Below are 18,136 nucleotides of genomic sequence, written 5' to 3'. Positions count from 1 at the left end.
ACGCTCAGTTCTGAAAACACGATGCACATGCTATGTACGTTGCAGAGCTGAAAACTGGAGGGTACCTTTTAACTTTACGTAAAGAAGTGCAAAGAGCGACTCAGGGAACACGTCTCTGCTGGAGACGTTTCTAACCATGGGCAAGAAATGTTAGGCTTGGGATGGACATTAGAGAAAAATCTAGTCCCACTCTCTCCCCTTGGGCTCTGAAACTCAGCAGGTTTGACCCGGTGAAGTCCGCAGGACAAGCCTGCAGGGAGCTGACCCCTGCTTACTGGGTCTGTGACTCTCCTTGCAACACTCCCCCTGCATTCATCACTCTTAACTTTAACATGCGTTTACAGCAGCGCAAACGTTCCTAAGTCGGCCCTTGAACCCTGTCTGCACCAGCTTGGCATTTCTGCTTTGACCCAAGAAGAGGAACCCAAAGTCATGAGACCTTGGCCAGGCTACCCTCTGCGCCCCACCACCCATTTACCTGGGAAGCTGTGAAAAGCATCTTCCGTTTCCAGAATGCTTCTCGGTTTGGTTGCCTGTAGCTCACTTTTGGACTTCCAGACCAGCTTTACCATCCTGATCATCTCTGACAAGTCCCAGGGTAGCGGCCCCTGCTGGCACCCCAGCCTGCTACCAAGGGAGGAGAGCCGCACACCTTCTGGGGCTGTCCACCTCCTGCCTAGTTCTGCAGAGTGGAAGTACCGCTCTAGCACAGGCATTCTGCCCTGTTCCCCAGAAGAGGAGGTAGGGCTGCCACGGCCGTCGCTGCTGCTGCTGCTGCTGCTGCTGCTGCTGCTGCTGCTGCGGCCGCTGCCACCAGAGGGGAATTTCTTCCCGGGCAGCTGCAGGCAAACCCGCGTGAAATCCTTTCCAGCCTTGGAAAGACAAGCCTCCTCCAGCCTGGCACAGCCTCTCTGGCTTTCCCAGCCCCTTCACAAAACACTGGCGATGAGAGGAGACCGATGCACCACCTAAGGCTCCTCACTGCCGAGAAACCGTCTCTGGACTCCTTCCTTCCTTAGAGATACAGTGCATTTTCCCTCTTCTCTCTCAAGGCACTGAATTCACAGCACTTAATTAATCCCAGGCTACAGCTGGAACGACAGCGGGGAGGGAAAAATAAAAGCCATCGAGGAGGCTTCAGCCTTCGCCTTCCCTCTTCTTCCTCCTGTTTTGTTTTCTAGGAGCTTTTCTGCTGCTTGTCAAGTTTGTCAAGTGGCTTAGCCATGAAAGACTTCAGGGAAAGACTTGGGGCTCCGCTCTGCGAAACTCTCTCTGAGGGGTGGGGGGCCTTCACAGGCTAGTGTTCTGGAAGTGTCAGGTGAGGGGTCAGCCTACCACACAGGAAGCCTCGAAGCTTCCCAGACTCTCCTCCTGCAAATCTCAAGGAGCTTTCAGCGAAAAGGGAAGCTGAGCTCTGCCAGAACTGTCTGAAGTTGCTTCTCTCTGGAGGGCGGGAGGAGGGGGGGGGGAGGAGTGGGGGGGGGCAGGGGCTGCCTTGTCCATTCGCTGTGCCTGCACAGGATGGGGGGGGGTGTGTGTGACTTGATCCTAAGGACTCAAACACACTCCTTCCTTCTTCTACGTCCCCCCCACCCCTTTGCTGTCAAAGTTCTCTGCAAACTAACCCGGTTTTGGTCTATTAGTCAAATCCCTTTGTAACCTCAGCTGCCCTTCAAGCTGGAAGGAAATAACATTGAATCACATTCCAGAGCTAACTGGAAAGAAGTGGATTAGGGAAGTGTCAAAGTCCTTATGCATATGCGCAGGGTGTCTGTTTAGCCTGGACACGTGGCTTGGGATGGTTAAAAACCCATTTTCAAAGGGTAGTCGTCATTTTAAAGGGAGTTGGCAGGGGGTCATAAATGGCCTGGAAAAGAGAGAGTGGATGATTCTTTTTCAGAGAGACCACACTGTGGGCTTAATATCTGGGCCACTGACTACTGTGTCCCCACCCCAGAGTGGTGAATTGAGGACAACTGTGGGCCAGGCCTCTTGTTTCCTGAGGCTTGGAGATGAAGGCGCTGACCCTGGAAGTCAGAGCCAACACAGCAACAGAGATGCCCCCTGTCGCTTATGTGAAAAGCCCTGGACATAAACGAAAGTGGGGTGGTATTATGCTTGGCTTTTTTTTTTTTTTTTTTTTTTTTTTTTGGCCAGCAAATTGGGTTCGTAGGAACAATTGGAGCTTGCACATTCACATAGAAAAGCCGGTGTTTTCTTGAAAGACATTGTGACAATCCTGTCTAACTTGGAGCTCAGTGTCTCTGCATTGCAAAGGCCTTTGTCTTGCTTGGCACTTTATTTTTGCTGATGTACAAGCTGTCGCTCCTGTTCTACATTCCTACAGCTGGTTTGATCACACAGCCATTTGATGTTTCTTTAGGGGAGCATGGGGGAGATTTTGGGGCGAGGAGAGAGACCGCTGTATTATTTTCATCACTCTGCTCCTCACTTCATCCTCTGTTTGAAGCCGAAAGGGGTAAAAAGCTCACTGTAATTTTGTTGTCAATTCTTCCTCTAAAACTATGGTTAATAACTCTGTTTTTCATAATGAATTAAGTGGTTCCACCTCCCTCCTCCCCATGTTCTCTTATTGATGAAAAAGTATACTGCAAGCCTGCTCTCTTTCCTAGCAGATAAAAAAGGGGTTTAAAAGCAAATGTATACCTTGAGTCAGTGCTTTCCAGGGAATTTCATTATTAAAATAGTGCGGCTTTTCTATAACAGCTACATATTTATACAACCCAAATGGGCAGAAGTCAGTGATGCACTTTATCTGAAAGTTGTCTTTCTTTAATTCCCTCTGTTGAGGTGAAAGGATTTAGATAGCGATTGGATGCGTCTGCTGTTTGACCACCCTTCCATTAGGCTTGAGTGTCGGAGGCATCTGTTTAACAAGCACATCTAGGCTGTTGCCCTCCACACCACATTTCCTGAGTAATGCCTTAACTCACTCCTCAGTCACAAACATCCCTGACTTAGCAGCTGAAGGGTTTCCTAAGTGTTTGACTATTTTTATTTTTGCTCAGTTATTTTGCAAGAGTACTTAGCATCAGGATATCCTGGCCCTTGAAACAAAGGGGCTAAGAACAAAGAAGACAAATAGATGATATGATATATCACAGATGCTGATGGATTAAGAACAGAGCTCCTGTTGTACGTTTCTTCAAGATGACTTTTCTTAAAGCCGAGAATATACATTTCTGTTGCATCTCCTATACCATTCCACACGTTTCCTTGTAAAAATATCCCAGGGAAGCTACAGAGTGTTGGATCAGTGAATATGAATGTTTCCTTTAAGAGACGAGTGAGGGCAAAACGACCATCATTTCCAATTCTCATCCCTAAAGGGGAACCGACTTCATTTGAAGTTCTATACGTCAAAAACGTCTTTCACAACTTAAAAAAAAAATTTCCCCCAATATGGGATTATCTTCATCCCAGAGCAGAGGTGCAAGAATACCACAAGAAAGGTCGTTCTCAGGGTATTTATGGCTCACACAGAGACAGGAAGCACAGGAAATCTTGCGAGAAAGCTTGGCTCCGGAGGTTTTTGGCTCAACAGAAGCCCAGGAGACCAGGAGGAGCTGATGAGGTGCCTGCACTTGCAGACTACAAGCTCTCAGCCACAGTGCTTGTCTGAAAGGTGGCTTTGTCACATTTCGTAGCTAACCTCAGGCTAAGATGTGTCTGGTCTCTCAAATAGTTTCCTTAGGAGAGCATGCCTATGGAGTTGCTGTTTCCTCCACTGGGGGAACATCATTTACCTTGAGATGGGATGGAAGCCAGAAGTGTGGGTTCACCTGGCTTGGGAAAACAGATGGGGTAGCCTATGCTCATGAGACTTGTGAAGCAAAGCCTCATCTGTCAGGGAATTCTCACAAATGTTGCTATCGGGGATTGATGTGTTACAGACAGGAAGTTTCAACACAGGCAGTTATGAGCCAGTCTACCATTCCTGTAAAAGGAAAACAGAATTCTCTGTGTGTGTGTGTGTGTGACTGAAATGTGATGTGACCTCCCCAGATCAGACCAGCCTGTTCCAGGACTGGGGAGCCTGGCCGAAGGGGTAAAGTGCTTGCTGGGTAACAGGAGGATGCACTGATCTCCACAGCCCTTGGACAAGACGAGCTGGCTGTGGAAGCATGCATCCGTGACCTCAGTGCTGAAGCAGAGGTGGGGCAGAGCCCTGAGGCTGCTGGCCAATCATCTAGCCAATAAGGTGAGCTCCAGGACCAGTGAGAAAGCCGGCCTCGAAAACACAGAGTGGAAACGGCATAGAGGAGGACACTTGATGTGGATTTCTGACTTCCGTGCGCGCGCACACACATACACACACACACACACAGAAAAAGGAAGAAACAAAGAAAAGAGCTTATTCTAAAGGGAATCAAATTTGATTTTCTAAAAAAAATGTTGCTATATAGCTGCAGCTTATATAAAGAAAAGAAGTTGATAATAACCCCAATAGTAAATATGTGGTGATATGTTCAGATGCATCGTTGATTTAACCCCTGAATTAAATAGAACTATTTACATTCTGAGGGTTGTGAGAATATTGTATGGACTGTGGGTGCCCTGCCATATATATACTTTTAAAAATGGAAATCAACAATTTAAATATTTCTGATATTCTAGAGAATGTCTTTTTACTATACAAACTTAGAAGCGTACTTGTTGCCATTTTCTTTTCTGTGGCGTCTATAAACAGATTCTTCATATTAGTGGCAATCTCACTGAGATGATTTTGGAAGTAATTTATGCCCTTATTGGCCTCCATCATTCATTTTTCTTCTATGTTTGAGGGTTCTGTTTTATTCCACATTTTTTCCCTTTATCAATTCAGCTCCAATACGAATGTATAAGCTTCCTCTAACCGCCCCCCAGCCCCCTCCCCCCATGACCTTTTGGACACTCTGGTTTCACAACAGCAATTCAGATGCAATCCAGAATGAGCAAGGAAGGAGACGCTGGTCTTTTAACTTTGTTTAATACAGCCCAAGTAGAAGCAGCTCAAACAGTTTACACTGTTCTTCAATAGAAACAGAAATGTAATAGCTGTGGCCTTAGCTAATCTGAAGGAACAATGCCAGTAAGTAAGGGCAGGAGTTGGGCTACAGGCAGACCATACAAGGCAGCACGTACTTCCATTGACACAAGGGCTGGGAGGAGAGTGGGCGGGGCAGGAGGAGGAAAGATGAGAAAGGGCGGAAGCAGAAGAGGGTTCAGCTGACGTTTGATTTCATAACAGGTGCCTAAATTCCACCCTATCATTTATTCACTCTGCAGTCATGCAGCCAAAAGGGAGAAGCTGTGCTGCCCCCTGGGTCCTGCCTCGGGGACCGGGAGCTGCTGGGCTCTGCTGATGCTAGGATCCTGGACGAAGGGGACACCAGGGTTCTAGCAGGTCACAGCCTTACCTCTGTCTTAGGTAATGCTAAGTTTACTGTCCTTGACCCCTTTTTTTTTTCAACAGCAAATGAGCCTCCACTAGGGCAAGGGCTGAGGCCAAAGCGGCAGGAAGACTTGCTCTTCTTCCTTGTCTCTTTCTTACTGCTGCTGGCCTTCCTGCCAGGACCAGTTCTCAGGCCTGAGACCCAGGCCTCCCATGACTGTAGGCTTTTCAGGAGTTTTGATTCTGAAAAACCATAAATGGTGGGAGAAGATACTTGTAATAGTTTTATATTTGAGTTTCTACCAAAGAAACCAACCAAACAAACAAGCAAAAACAAAAGCAAAGAAGTACAATAATGAATGCTGTAAGGTGCCCCCGGGACCAGTTATCTCGGGTTACAAATACTGGGTTTCAGACTGTACTCACTATTAAATCTGACTTCAGATCTAAGGTCTTGTCTGTAAGTGGGCAGAAGAGCAGCAAACACCGTAGTCATTGCACAGTGATCTTTTGAGAACTTAAAACAGTTTAAAAAATGAGTGAGTAGAAAACTAAAATGCTGTAATTTTAATGTTATTATTTTAAAAGTTGAAGATGACATACTTCACTGGGTGTGGTGATTCATATCTGTCATCTCATTATTTGGAATGCTGAGGCAGGGGGATCACACATTTGAGGCTAGTGAGACCCTGTGTCAAGACAGTGACAAAACTGACTTTTGTTTTGTTTTGGGTTTTTTTTTTTTTTGAGACAAGATTTCTCTGTGTAGCCTTGCCTGTCCTAGACTTGCATTATAGACCAGCCTGGCCTCAAACTCACAGAGATCTGTCTGCCTCTGCCTTCCTGAGTGCTGGGATTACAGGTGTGTACCCTTTCTCCTAGCCTGATGATATTTTTAAAGTGACCTATTAGAAAGATAAAAAGCCCAAGCTATTCATCCTTAAAGTTGGTCCCTTTGGAAGATCATCCTTCTCATGAGAATACAGTAGTCCAAAATAAATACATACAAAATAAAACACAAGAGACAGATATTATTGGGGAGTGGCCCTTAGGGAAATAGTAAGGGGTTGAAATGGTAGAAGCCTGTGTAAGGTATGAAAAATGATTGATGTGTCCATAAGCTCAGATAGCCAAGGTTGACACAAGTGGTTCAATAGACTAAGTCTTCTTAAAAAAAAAAAACGAAACACAATTATTTATTATGTATACAGTGTTCTGCCTGCACATACAACCACAGGCCAGAGAGGGCACCAGATCTCATTAGAGATAGTTGCTGGGAATTGAACTTGACCTCTGAAAGAGCAGTTGGTGCTCTTAACCACGGACCCATCTCTCCAGCCCACTAAGTGTTCTTTGTTCATGCATTTCGTGGTGTGACACCCATGAACCAAGCCTAGAGTTTCAGCCTATGTGAGCACAGTATGGTACGTAGCGCTCTGTCTGCTGTGTGGGTGGGTCTTCTCCATGGGGAACTGCGTTCTATCTAGTGACTAACAGGCATGCTTGACGCTCATGAGTTGTGCAGCTTTGTGTCATATACTGAGCACACACCTTCAGGCTGCCCACTGGCCCACTATTTCCCCAGACAAACGTATGAGAACCTCAGGTTGCATTTCCTCAAACATGATCAGAATCTCAATTACTCTTAATAACGTTACGTTTAATTTGTGTTTTTAATGGAAGTACAGCGCACAAAGCCAAGCACAATGTTTTACAAGCCTGAAATGTGTTTCTACCTTCTTATTTTTGTATGAGTAAGGTGCATGGCTCCTGAATGTTCTGAAGAACTAGGCTGGCTTTAGAAGACAGCTCACGGGGAGCGGGGGAAGGGGTTGGGGTACAGGGGTGCGGGAGTGCAGGAGTGCAGGGGTGCAGTGGGGTACTATCCTCAAAGAGCCTCTGGGAAATGGCAAGGCAAAGAGTTTTCCTTTTAAAATGATAAAAAACAAGCAAAGCCACTAATAAGGTATGGAAAAAAAATGTGGTTAAAAACAACACAACGAAAGAAAAGATGAGGAATAAAGGGTTCTAACAGGACCCATTTCTGCCCTTGATATTCATTTATGTGTGTAGGCTTCAAAGTCAGCTCAGAAGAAGGACATTTCAGCCAGTTCATGTTTGTAGAGTGCAGTCCTGATGCTTCCCAGAATTCTTCGCTCTGCTCGTCTTACTTTAATCTCTTATCTATTATCTATGATTTACACGCTGTGCCCAAAGGGGGGTCTCTGGGTACTCTCTGAAGCAATGCTTCTCAAATGTTAGTGTGTGCATAAACAACCACAGGATCCCTCAACATGCAGATTCCTTGTGTTTGTGTATGTGTAGGAGGCGTACACTCCTGTGTGCATGCGAGTATGCATGTGTGGGAGTGTGTGTGTAGGGGTGCAGGGGCGTGTGTGGATGCCAGATGACGATTTACATTGTCTTTCATCACTCTCCACTTTATTCCCTCGAGGCAGAGGCTATCACTGAATCTCCAGCAAAGCCGGCTGGCTAGCAAGCCCTGGGCATCCTATTTCTACCTCCCCCTATTCCTGAGGTTACATGACTGGTCATGGCCACATGGCTTTTCATGTGAGTGATGGAGTGATGGACCCAGTCTAGGTCATCAGGATTATGTGGCAAGTGCTCTTACCCAACAAATCTCTCCAGTCCTAATTTGTAGATTCTCATTTGGAAGGTCCGCACAATGATATAAAACTCCACATCTCCAAAAATTCTCTTGACTATGACAAGGGCACTGGTCTGTTACCATACTCTGAGTAGAAGTCTAGGGGACTACCACATGACAGCATTTTATGTCTGCCTTATTGGGACTCTTCAAATCATGTCAGTTTGACTCTTGAGGAAAATAAGTGACTGGAAACTGCATACAGAAGAAACGGGGGCCACATCCAGAGACTTTCATGGCATCAAACCACAGCTTGGTTTTTTAAAATTTCTCATTCTCTTGCTGTTGTCATCGTCACCGCTATGGAAAAACTTTAAAGAAAAGGTTGGCTCTTAAGTAAAAACCACTGCAATGAACATCCATGATGTTCAATTTTATAACCAAATGCCGTTTTCTCTTCCTTCCTTCCTTCCTTCCTTCCTTCCTTCCTTCCTTCCTTCCTGTCTGTTCTCATCATATATGCAATAAAACTTAGGTCAGTTTTTCAATTCCTCTTTTGTTTACGCACTTTCTTATACCTTTTCTCAATCTTTGGAGTGCTTAGAGGCTAGTGAAGAATGCTACAGACCCCATCTTACTTTTGGAATGGCTAGTGTGTAGTCTGAGTCTCTGAGCTCTGTCATTGGACATGCTCTCACCAAGACTGGTTCTTTCATTTCACTTGATTTATTAAAGACTTTCACAAAGTGGTCTTTGGATAAAGCCTTGTAATCTTTCCCACTGTAATATCCCAAACATGAATGGATGGTGACCATATGATTCCACAAAGAAATAAAAGATGGAAAAAGAAATAGAGAAAGAAAACAGGCATTCATGGTATTAGAGCCAGCGGCCAATGGCGCTGCTGACTCGGAGAAGTGTACCGCACTGCTGTTTCTCATTTTGCCTTGGGAAAGCACAGCACAGAGCACAAAAGATAAGTAAAATAAACTTGACTATGGCTACACTTTTTTTTTTTAACAGGTATGGGCTGGAATCCCTGGAGCCCCAGATGTAGTATTTATGAGAATGCAGTGCCAGAAGCCAGAGGCATGTGAAATCAGCTGGAAGACGAGACTAATCAAGAGCAGGGGGCTACAATACCACCACATTTATATGATTAAAAATTTGTATAGTTAACTAAACAAGAACGCTTAGAACAAATGAAAGCATCTGTCAGAAATTGCAAACACAGCTTGCTGTATTCCTTTCCATTGTCTGTCTTTGTTTTTTCACCCCCCTAAGCCTGAGAGCTTTGCTCTGGTAACAAACACCTATATTTCCTGTCTCCCAAGGATATAGTAACTACAAACAAGGAAGAGAAAGCCGAGAGCTATTATATTCCCAGCAAACGCACATCGTGCTTATTATTTTAGATGATTCTGGAGGTCATTGTCAGTTGAAAACCAAAGGTGAAATTAAAGGGGGTTAACAAATAACCCAAAGCAGACCAGTGTGCATGATAAAGAGAAGGGATTCTTACCAAATGTCTTGTTTTGCTGGGATGTAATATTGCTACAAAAATAACAGGGCCATATTTAAAGGAGAAAGCCCTACACTCTCTGGCAAACTATTGTCCAAGTCACTCTTGCCAATTCCCCTCCCCCATCTCTCCTTTCAAACTCTAGTGATATTTTACTCCTGGCTGTAAAATGCTGGCATCTTTTGGTCTCTAGTATATGGGGCTAACTCGTCCTGGTCTATTTTATTATTTGTTTCTAGATCTAAGCACACCTTGTCCTCTGTGTTCCCCTTTCTGCATTCTTTCTAAGGCCTCTAATGCTTCACATGCCTAGTTTTCTGATCTTTGAACTTGATATTAGCATGGCCTTTGATGTGCATATGTTTGTAGATCCGTTGTTCTCAGGTTTTCATGTCTCAATTAGAACATCAGGGGTTCAACTTCAGGACCCTAAGTGTAAGCTTTCATTTGATGTCACTTACCCCTTTATTTATTTTTAAAGCAGGATATTGCTATGTTGTCCTGGGCTGGCCTTTGCCTTAGTCTGTCACATAGTGGGGATTAGCAGATGCTGGCCACAGTGGTAAGCGTGGACTTTCAGTCAATGCCTTTGCGATGCTCTTATCTGCCCCCCTTACCTGCTTTCAAAGCCCGAGGAGGCAACTGATTGAGCCCCTACTAAACTGTGTTCTTTGGCTCTAGCAATGGCCGCTAACAATTCAGCTGAGCCTTGTTTACAAGTGGGTGTGCTGTCCACTGGAAACACCTTATTCTCATGCCATTTTCAAATCATAACATAGAAACAGCGATGGCGACCATTCGTGTTAGCTCGACACCAGGAGAACCATTACTCACAAAACTGTCCAAATCCCTCTGTGGGACATTTAATGATTTCAAAAGTAGTCTCCTATTCATCTAGTCTTATAGACTCACTCACACCTACATCAAATACACAATATTTCTGTGGTAATTATAGTGTTATCTAAACATGCCAGAAGCATTTTAATATTGGGTGTAAATGATAGAAATATGGATTTCCAGGATGGCCCATATCCTAATTTCCAGACCAGTGGATGTTACAGTATGGGATTTATTGGATGAACAGTATGTGGCTACAGTAAAGGGATGTCAGGGTAGCAGCTGGCATTATATTAGCAAGAACATCCTGAAGGCCTTGTATAGTGATGGGGAGCTTTCCATGTGAAAGGCAAGAATGAAGAGACATGTTGTGTGAGAAAGACTCCCCATCAGTGCGTCAGTGCGGGCTTGCCAGTGGAGAGTGCCTATGGCCAAGGTTGCTGGCTGCCTCTAAAAGACGGAAAAGACCAGAAAACGGATTCACTGTTAGAGTCCTCAAAATGGCACTCAGACTTGTCTTAAGCAGCTGAGTTGAGATTTATTACAACGACAATAAGAGATTAGTCTGTTATGAGACTCTCCCCGTGTTCATTGTTAGGAAAGACCTTTCGCCATGTGTCTAGTACAAAGAAAACTTGTATTTTCTTTATGAAATCTCAAAACTGACTCCTCCCTATTTAAACCACAAGGGACATCTAAATCCATTTCATTCATCTGTGAACATAACTTCACTCGCCTTTGATGTCCTGTCCTGAATTTCATATTAGTCCACAGGAATTATTGGCTTATACCGTCCAACTTGATAGCCTTATCTCTCACCCACCCACCCGCTTGCCCACCCACTCACCCGCTCGCCTGCTCGCCCACCCATTCGCCCACTCGCCCACCCACTCATTCACCATGTATTACCACTGCATCTGTTCCATGCTGCAGCGTTCAGTATACCAACATGCTGTTCCTGGTTTTCTTTTTAAGGAAATTGTCTCCTGTAGTCTCGGGAGGACTCATGTAGTCAAGGTGTTCCCGCGTTATGTCCAGAGTGTGAGGACTACAGTGTATGCTATCACGCGTGGATTTTGAGGTAGGGGAGACTGAACCCAGGGCCTTTGTACACAGCGGGCAAGCCTTCTATTAATGAAGTTACAGCCATAGCCCCGGTTCCTAATACTACTTTAAAAATAAATTTAGCAGAGAGAAGGAACTATATGGTACCATCATACAAATGTGTCATGATCAGTTTTTATTGATAATGATGATTATAACCAAAAATTTTCATTATAATTTTCTCCATAGCTTGACAACTAAAACAAATTTTTGAAATTTCTGTTGAAATTAAAAAGTGATTATATGCATAGGGATGCAGATTTGGCCAATTCTATGTTGGCTAGTTTTGTTTTGTTTTGTTTTAATTGAACAGAGGTTTTAAAGCTGAACTCCAGTGATTTTTAAAATGTTGAGAAATTCATATTTCCTTTGTTATGTGAGTTGGTGCTGTGTTCTTAGCAGATTAGTAGCTTAGGAAGAGTTCTTCTTCAAATAAAAGCACAGAGGGAGGAGGCACAGGATATGACAGTTATAGGGAATTTAGAAAACCATAACTATTTCCATACGATCATGCAACAGGCAGTCTTGGGTTGCTATACCAAACTACCACAGGCTGGATGGCTTAAAGAGAAGAAATTGATTTTTCACATTCTGGCAGCTTCAAAGTTCAGCATTAGTTGCCAGAAGGGCCTGGCCTTGGCGAGTGCGGTCTCTGGCTTGCAGATATGTGACCTTACATGACAGAGAAAGGAAGGCAGCAAGTGTAACTCCTTACAGAAACCATCTCATTACTGGAGGGAGGCCAGATGTTCATCCAAGTTCTAAAATGTCTGGATGAGCCATGTGTAACATGTGTCTCTCTGACCATGCTGGGAAGATTTTCTTCAACAGTTTTTTCTATTATTGTCTTGTTTGAGAACGAGTCTTGCTATGTGTTTTCCCTCTCAGAATCCTCCCACCTTAACCTCCCAGTGCCACAGTAGCACTTGCTTTTGTTTCCAGGAACATAGTCCCATTTGGTTCGGGCTTGCCAAGGATGATGACCTCGAATCTGACCCTCTCACCTCCAACCTCCGGAGAGGCACTGGCATTTCAGGCATGCAGGGCCTTATCTGGTGTACTTTAGCACTTTCCTTTTAAAAATTACATTTGTGTGTGTGTGTGTGTGTGTGTGTGTGTGTACACGTGTGCATGTCTGTGTATGTGTGCATGTCTGTGTGCACATGTGTGTGCATATCCATGTGAGTGTGTGTATGTGTGCATGTGAGTGTGCATCTATATGTGTGAATGTTCATGCATGTGTGCATGTCTGTGTATGTGTGCACATGTGTTCCTGTGTGTATATTTGTGTGCACACATATGTGCATGTGTGAGTATATTTTTTACATGTTACATGTTACATTTATGCGTGCATGAATATGTGTATGTGTAAGCTCGAGAGTGTGTATGTGTATGCAAATGCACAGACGTGTGAGTGTGTATACATGGAAAGGAAGGTCACAGAACAACTTGCATCAAACTGAGGTCATCAGGCACAGTGGCAAGTGCCTTCAACTGAGTGGTCTGCAGCAATTTCTTGCTGAAAGTGAGGGCAAAGGTGACCTTATTCCTTCTAACAACTCATTTCCTTGCTGGTCCTGTCACTGGTTGTCAGGGCTGTGTCCTGGAACTATTGTGGCTGCCGACAGATCGTCAGGGCCGCAGGTAAATAAACTGCCTCACAGCCCTGCTCTTTCTGCCCTCCATTTTCTGGTCTGAAGAGCCAGAGAGTGATGATATGGTGAACTGAGTATATTGAACAAAATAGCTTTTTTTTTTCTTGGAGCCAGTGACTAAAGCCTGCAAACCATATCACAGGGCCAGCTGTGTCTGTGTGCGAACCCGCTTGACCAGAAATGGAAAGAAAAGAGCCGTAAGTGTTTCCAAGTGTTAAGGAAATGCCTTGGGTCATTCTTTGCATGGGCCACAGTCGGTGGGGGCCATTCAGATCTGGCTCCCAGCTGATGCCGACCCTGTAGGAGTGTGCACAGAGGCAGCTGGGAAGCAGTGGGTCAGGTTCCTGCTTCCTGACTGGAAACCTCTGGCTTTGCTTTCACATGGCGTGGCTAGTCTCTTATTTATACACGTGGACTTGTCGTATACAAACCTACAGACTCCCCCTCACTTCCGTCTAGCACCCTCTTTTTAAAGGTTGTGACAGAATGTTCGAAGGCCTTGCTTCAAGTACATCCCATTTTTAGGCTCTTCGATTTGAGGAGAGCAGGTATTTGAGCCCCTGAGTTCTGCCACCGAGCACCCCCAAAGTAGTCTAGATTACAGTGGACACCAAATTAGTGCTATTGTGTTTGCGGTAGAAGTACGGAGGGAGCTCCGTGTGGGACAGCCACAGCATTTTTTGAGAAACCTCAGAAGGGACACTTGGTGTTGTGAAATCAAGTACTCCTTTTGACCTCAACCATAGTTTGGTTTTCTTGAAATTATTGCAGGGTTAGAACTTCTCCTCCATTAACATGGTTGGTAAAGTCACATTTTCCCCCTAAGAGTTCAAACGTGCAGAAGATGATCCTGCAGTACGGAATCAACTGGAACTCCTCCTGGCATTTAGCCTCTTGTTTGTTGCATCTTTCCTATTTCCAACCTGTTGGTCAAATGTCCCACTTCTACTTTTTTTTTTCAAGTTGGAATTTCTTGGGGGATTAAAAAAAATCCTTTGAAGATCATTTTCAGAAAAAAAAAAGCCAAGTATAATGTAGGTGGAACACTGGGGCAGTGGGTACACCCAGTTCTCAGGGTAGAAGGCTCACATGGAGAGTGTATAGTTAGCGTAAAGCCAGGCCCAGGTCAGGCCTCCGGTAACTTCCAGTTGTTAGCATTTCTTCCAGCTCCCCGATCTTTTCTCTATGAGCTAGCAGCTGCCCTTCTAGTCCTAGGCAACAGCAGGTGTGAGAAGGTGACTGTGCGGCAGGGAAAAGACAGGGCAGGCAAACGGGAAGAAAATGGAAGGCCATGGATTTGATGTGGTACGGCATAGGAGTTAGAGCAAAAAGAAGGTAAGGAGGGGAATTAGACAAAAGAAGTGCGGGGCTGGGAATGTGGTTCAGTTGGTAGAGCCCTTGCCTAACTAACTTTCACGGGGCCCTGGGTTTGATCCCCAGGACCTCATAAACAAGGACGGTGGCACACACCCATACTCCTAGCATTTGGAATGTAGAGACAGGAGGATCAGCAGCCCAAAGGTCATCCTGGCCTCTGAAAAAAAGTGCAAAATTTCACTAGTTATGACCCCACTCCCTTCACCATGCTGTGTGTGTGTGTGTGTGCATGTGTGTGCATGTGTGTGCATGTGTGTGCATGAGTGTGTGCTACTGTTCAAGTGTGCATGGGCATGTGGACATCAGAAGACAACCCAGCTATCCTCCTTCAGGCACTCCCCAACTTTTGTTTTTTGAGACAGCATCTCACTGGCCCGGATCTCAGTAAACAGGTTAGTTGGCCAGTGAGGCCTAGGGATCTGCCTGTCTGTCCCTCTCAGTTTTGTGATTAAAAGTGAGTACAAGTGTAGTCCTGTTTTAAAAACAGCTCCTGGGGTCGGATCTCAGGGCCTTTCAGGGGAGAACACTGCAGAGACTGAGTGATCTCCCAGCTCCGCTGGCCCAACGGCCCGAGATCCTAAAGATTCTCTAAGACCTTAGTGGCTCCAGGCCCTTTTCCTCATGACTGGTCAACTGCCAACTCTTTCCACCGTAGCCCGACTTTTTACACATGTTTCTGATCATACGGACCTTTCCCCCAGATCCAATTCTGTAAACCATGAGCTAAAATGTTAATTTTTATTTTTTTATTATTTATATTTTTACTGCATTCTAAATAGCCATGGACAGTGAAAGTTGAACTAATGTCTCCCTAAATCCACTAGAATACAGTTATTCCGAGAGGCAGGTTGTTTAAAAACACACTCCTTCCCAGGGCTTCAGCAAAGTATGCAGTTACCAAATTATCTAGGGCTTTTATGCAGAAGCATTGTCACCTGCCAGCTAGCCCCTTAAAGCTCATTGAAAAAAGCCTACTCCTGAAGCACTCTGGGAAACTTTTTTTTCCAGGCCCAGTAACATTACTGAGGGCATCAAAGTAACAATTTCATAAATGGGTTTTCTGTGGCCTGAACAAAAAAATAAAAGAAATTTTAAAATCTTTCTCTCTCTCTCTCTCTCTCTCTCTCTCTCTCTCTCTCTCTCTCTCTCTCTCTCTCTCTCTCTCTCTCTCTCTCTCTCTCTCTCTCTCTCTCTCTCTCTCTCTCTCTCTCTCTCTCCCTCTCTCTCTCCTCTCTCCCTCTCTCTCTCTCTCCCTCTCCTCTGTCTCTCTCCTCTGTCTCTCTCTCTGTCTTCCTTTTCTTCCTCCTCCTCTTTTGCTTTGGGATATAGTTCCTATAAGGAGAGAACTCAGAAGTCTCTTATGGTTTGGGGGTGAATTGGATACTAAGAAAGATTGTAAATGCTTACAGTATTGAAAGAGAACAAGGAGTAGTCTTTCCTTCCTCTTGTCAGAGAGCAGGCGGGAGGAGAGAAGGGCTCTGCTCAGAGACAGAGGGCAGCTAGCACTGAGGCACCACTCAGATCTCGCCATCTTCAACTGCTCTGTTGAAGGGTGGGAACCACATTACTACGGTGTGTGTGTGCGCGTGTGTGTGTGTGTGTGCGTGCGTGCATGCGTGCGTGTGTGTGTGTGTGTGTGTTGGGGGTTTCCTGGGGCCACAGTAACATTAAAGACTTAAAGAGGATGGTCTTAAGCCACTGACTTCTCTTTAGGGTTCTCCTCAACTTTGGGCTCATGAGATGTCTCTGAGCTTGTCAGGACTGGCAGTCTCCTGCTTTCTAGACGCCATCCCAGGTCTTGTCCTGAGAGAGAAATGTGAGTGACATCCTGATGCTGTGATGGCCATCAGCCAGAGGCAGTTATTGACTGGGTGTGGTGGATACCTGTTTGACGATGATCAATGGCCTCAATGGGCATCCGAAAAACAGCTCGTGAGGGCAGTGCCTCATTGTGGCCTAACGGGAGCTGAGCAAAAAGAGAATGGGAAAGACCCTGCTATAAGAACTACTTTTCTTTGAAAAAAAAAATGAAGGGAGGTAGAAACAGGGACTCGATGATCAAAGGAGAGGGCGGCATGGGATGGAATCCCAGGCCAGACAATACTGGACTCTGTAGGTCATAGGCTGACTTCTGATGTCATTCCAAGTGTGACTGTGATGGTGACCTATTAGGTTCCCGAGTGGTTCCAAGAGAAGAGCGAATGGGAGCTGAGGTCCTTTGCAGAAGACCATCCTGGTTGCTCTGGGGAGACAGACAGGATTATGCAGGAGCCAGGGAAGAAGCAGAAATTAACCAAGGGGCCGAGGAAGGTGAAAGCAGAGAGAAGGATGACTTAGCTCTCAGGCAGTAGTGAAAACACTGGTGGGAAGATAAGCAGTTTTGGAAAATATTCTGGAGGTATAGTCTAGGCTTCCTAGGCCTACGAAAGCAAAGCAATGTTTTTAGATCTACTTAGGTGTGTTGGCTGCGCGCTTTATGTCTGGGATGCCTTTTCAGTTAAGTACGTGTCAAGTAGGCAGTCCGAGTAGGGGGCAAAAAACAAAAGGTAGTCCTTAGGCTCATTAGGAAGTGAGTGTACAGTGCAGTGCCTAAAAGGAAACAAAACACATTGCTAACTCAGCCCAGTCACCCAGCACAGACGAACCCTGAGAGAAGTGTGTTCGCTAAACGGTAAGGATAGAGAAAGAGATCGGAAAGACAACGCCTGTGCTGGATAGTCTTCTTGTTAACTTGTCATGATTAGGATCACCTAGGAAGAAGGACCCTCAGTTGAGAAAATGCCTCTATCAGATTGGCCTGTAGGCAAGGCTGAGGGGGTATTTTCTTGGCGAATGGTTGATGAGTGACTTTCTTGATGATGCTGTGACTGCAGCCAGCATCACCCTTGGGAGACTAGCCCTAAAAGGGATAGGAAAGGTAGCCGAGTGTGAACCTGGAGAGCACACTGGTAAACAGCTTTTCTCTATGACCGCCTTTGTTTCAGTTGCCACCTTGATCACCTGCAATGAGGAATTGCAAGCCAAGCAAACCCTCTCCTCACTCTTGTCGCTTTGGTCATGATGCTTATCACAGCAACAGGGAAGTAAATGAAGACAAACCCATTCTACTCAGAGAAATATCACTAGAGAGAGGGGCACACCATTGTTACAGTGCAATGCTACACAGATTCAGAACCATAACAAACTATACCAGGTGTTATCAAGGATAGCCGAGATGAGAGGTGATCTTAAAGAGTCATTTGATGGGCCTGATTCTCCTGCGCTCAGTGTGGGTGCTTCTTAGAGGCCATAGGAAGAAGATGTGGTTGACTGCAGAATATTATATGGACAGAAACCTTGTAATATGTAAAGACTCGTTGATCTTGGACAATGTGACAATTATCCCAGGGCTCGAAGAGAGAGCCTGGAATCTGATCAGCAGTCTCCCTCTTCTGAGAGATAGTGTGGCGAGAGAGCAAGCCCCTGAGAATAGTGTTGATACAGTTAAAGGCTACTTAGTATTCTTCAATATATGAAGTAGCTTATATGCACATATAAACACTTAAAGGCACACACACACACACATACATATATGCATGCACTAACAGCACGACTCTCTAGAGCAGGGGTTCTCCAACCTTCCCAATGCTATGACC

The 18,136-nt window shown here is 45.1% G+C and overlaps 1 protein-coding gene across 2 annotated transcripts in view; it reads right to left on the bottom strand.

The window, feature by feature from the left end:
• Nucleotides 1-18,136, bottom strand: part of PDE7B (phosphodiesterase 7B) — a 328,683-nt gene that overhangs the window by 159,101 nt on the left and 151,446 nt on the right. Inside the window, exon 1 of one of the 2 annotated variants that reach the window (XM_084777571.1) lies at nucleotides 479-1,454. The exons of the other annotated variant lie outside the window; for it this stretch is intronic. Within the exon in view, the coding sequence (XP_084633697.1) occupies nucleotides 479-716 (238 nt within the window). The 5' untranslated portion in view covers nucleotides 717-1,454. Of the gene's footprint in view, nucleotides 1-478; nucleotides 1,455-18,136 lie in introns of those variants that run through there. 2 annotated transcript variants of the gene reach the window in all.

This window comes from Acomys minous, assembly GCF_964271855.1.
Source record: "Acomys minous genome assembly, chromosome: 3".
In the NCBI taxonomy this organism is placed as follows: domain Eukaryota; kingdom Metazoa; phylum Chordata; class Mammalia; order Rodentia; family Muridae; genus Acomys; species Acomys minous.
This window is presented reverse-complemented; position numbering and strand designations above follow the sequence as displayed.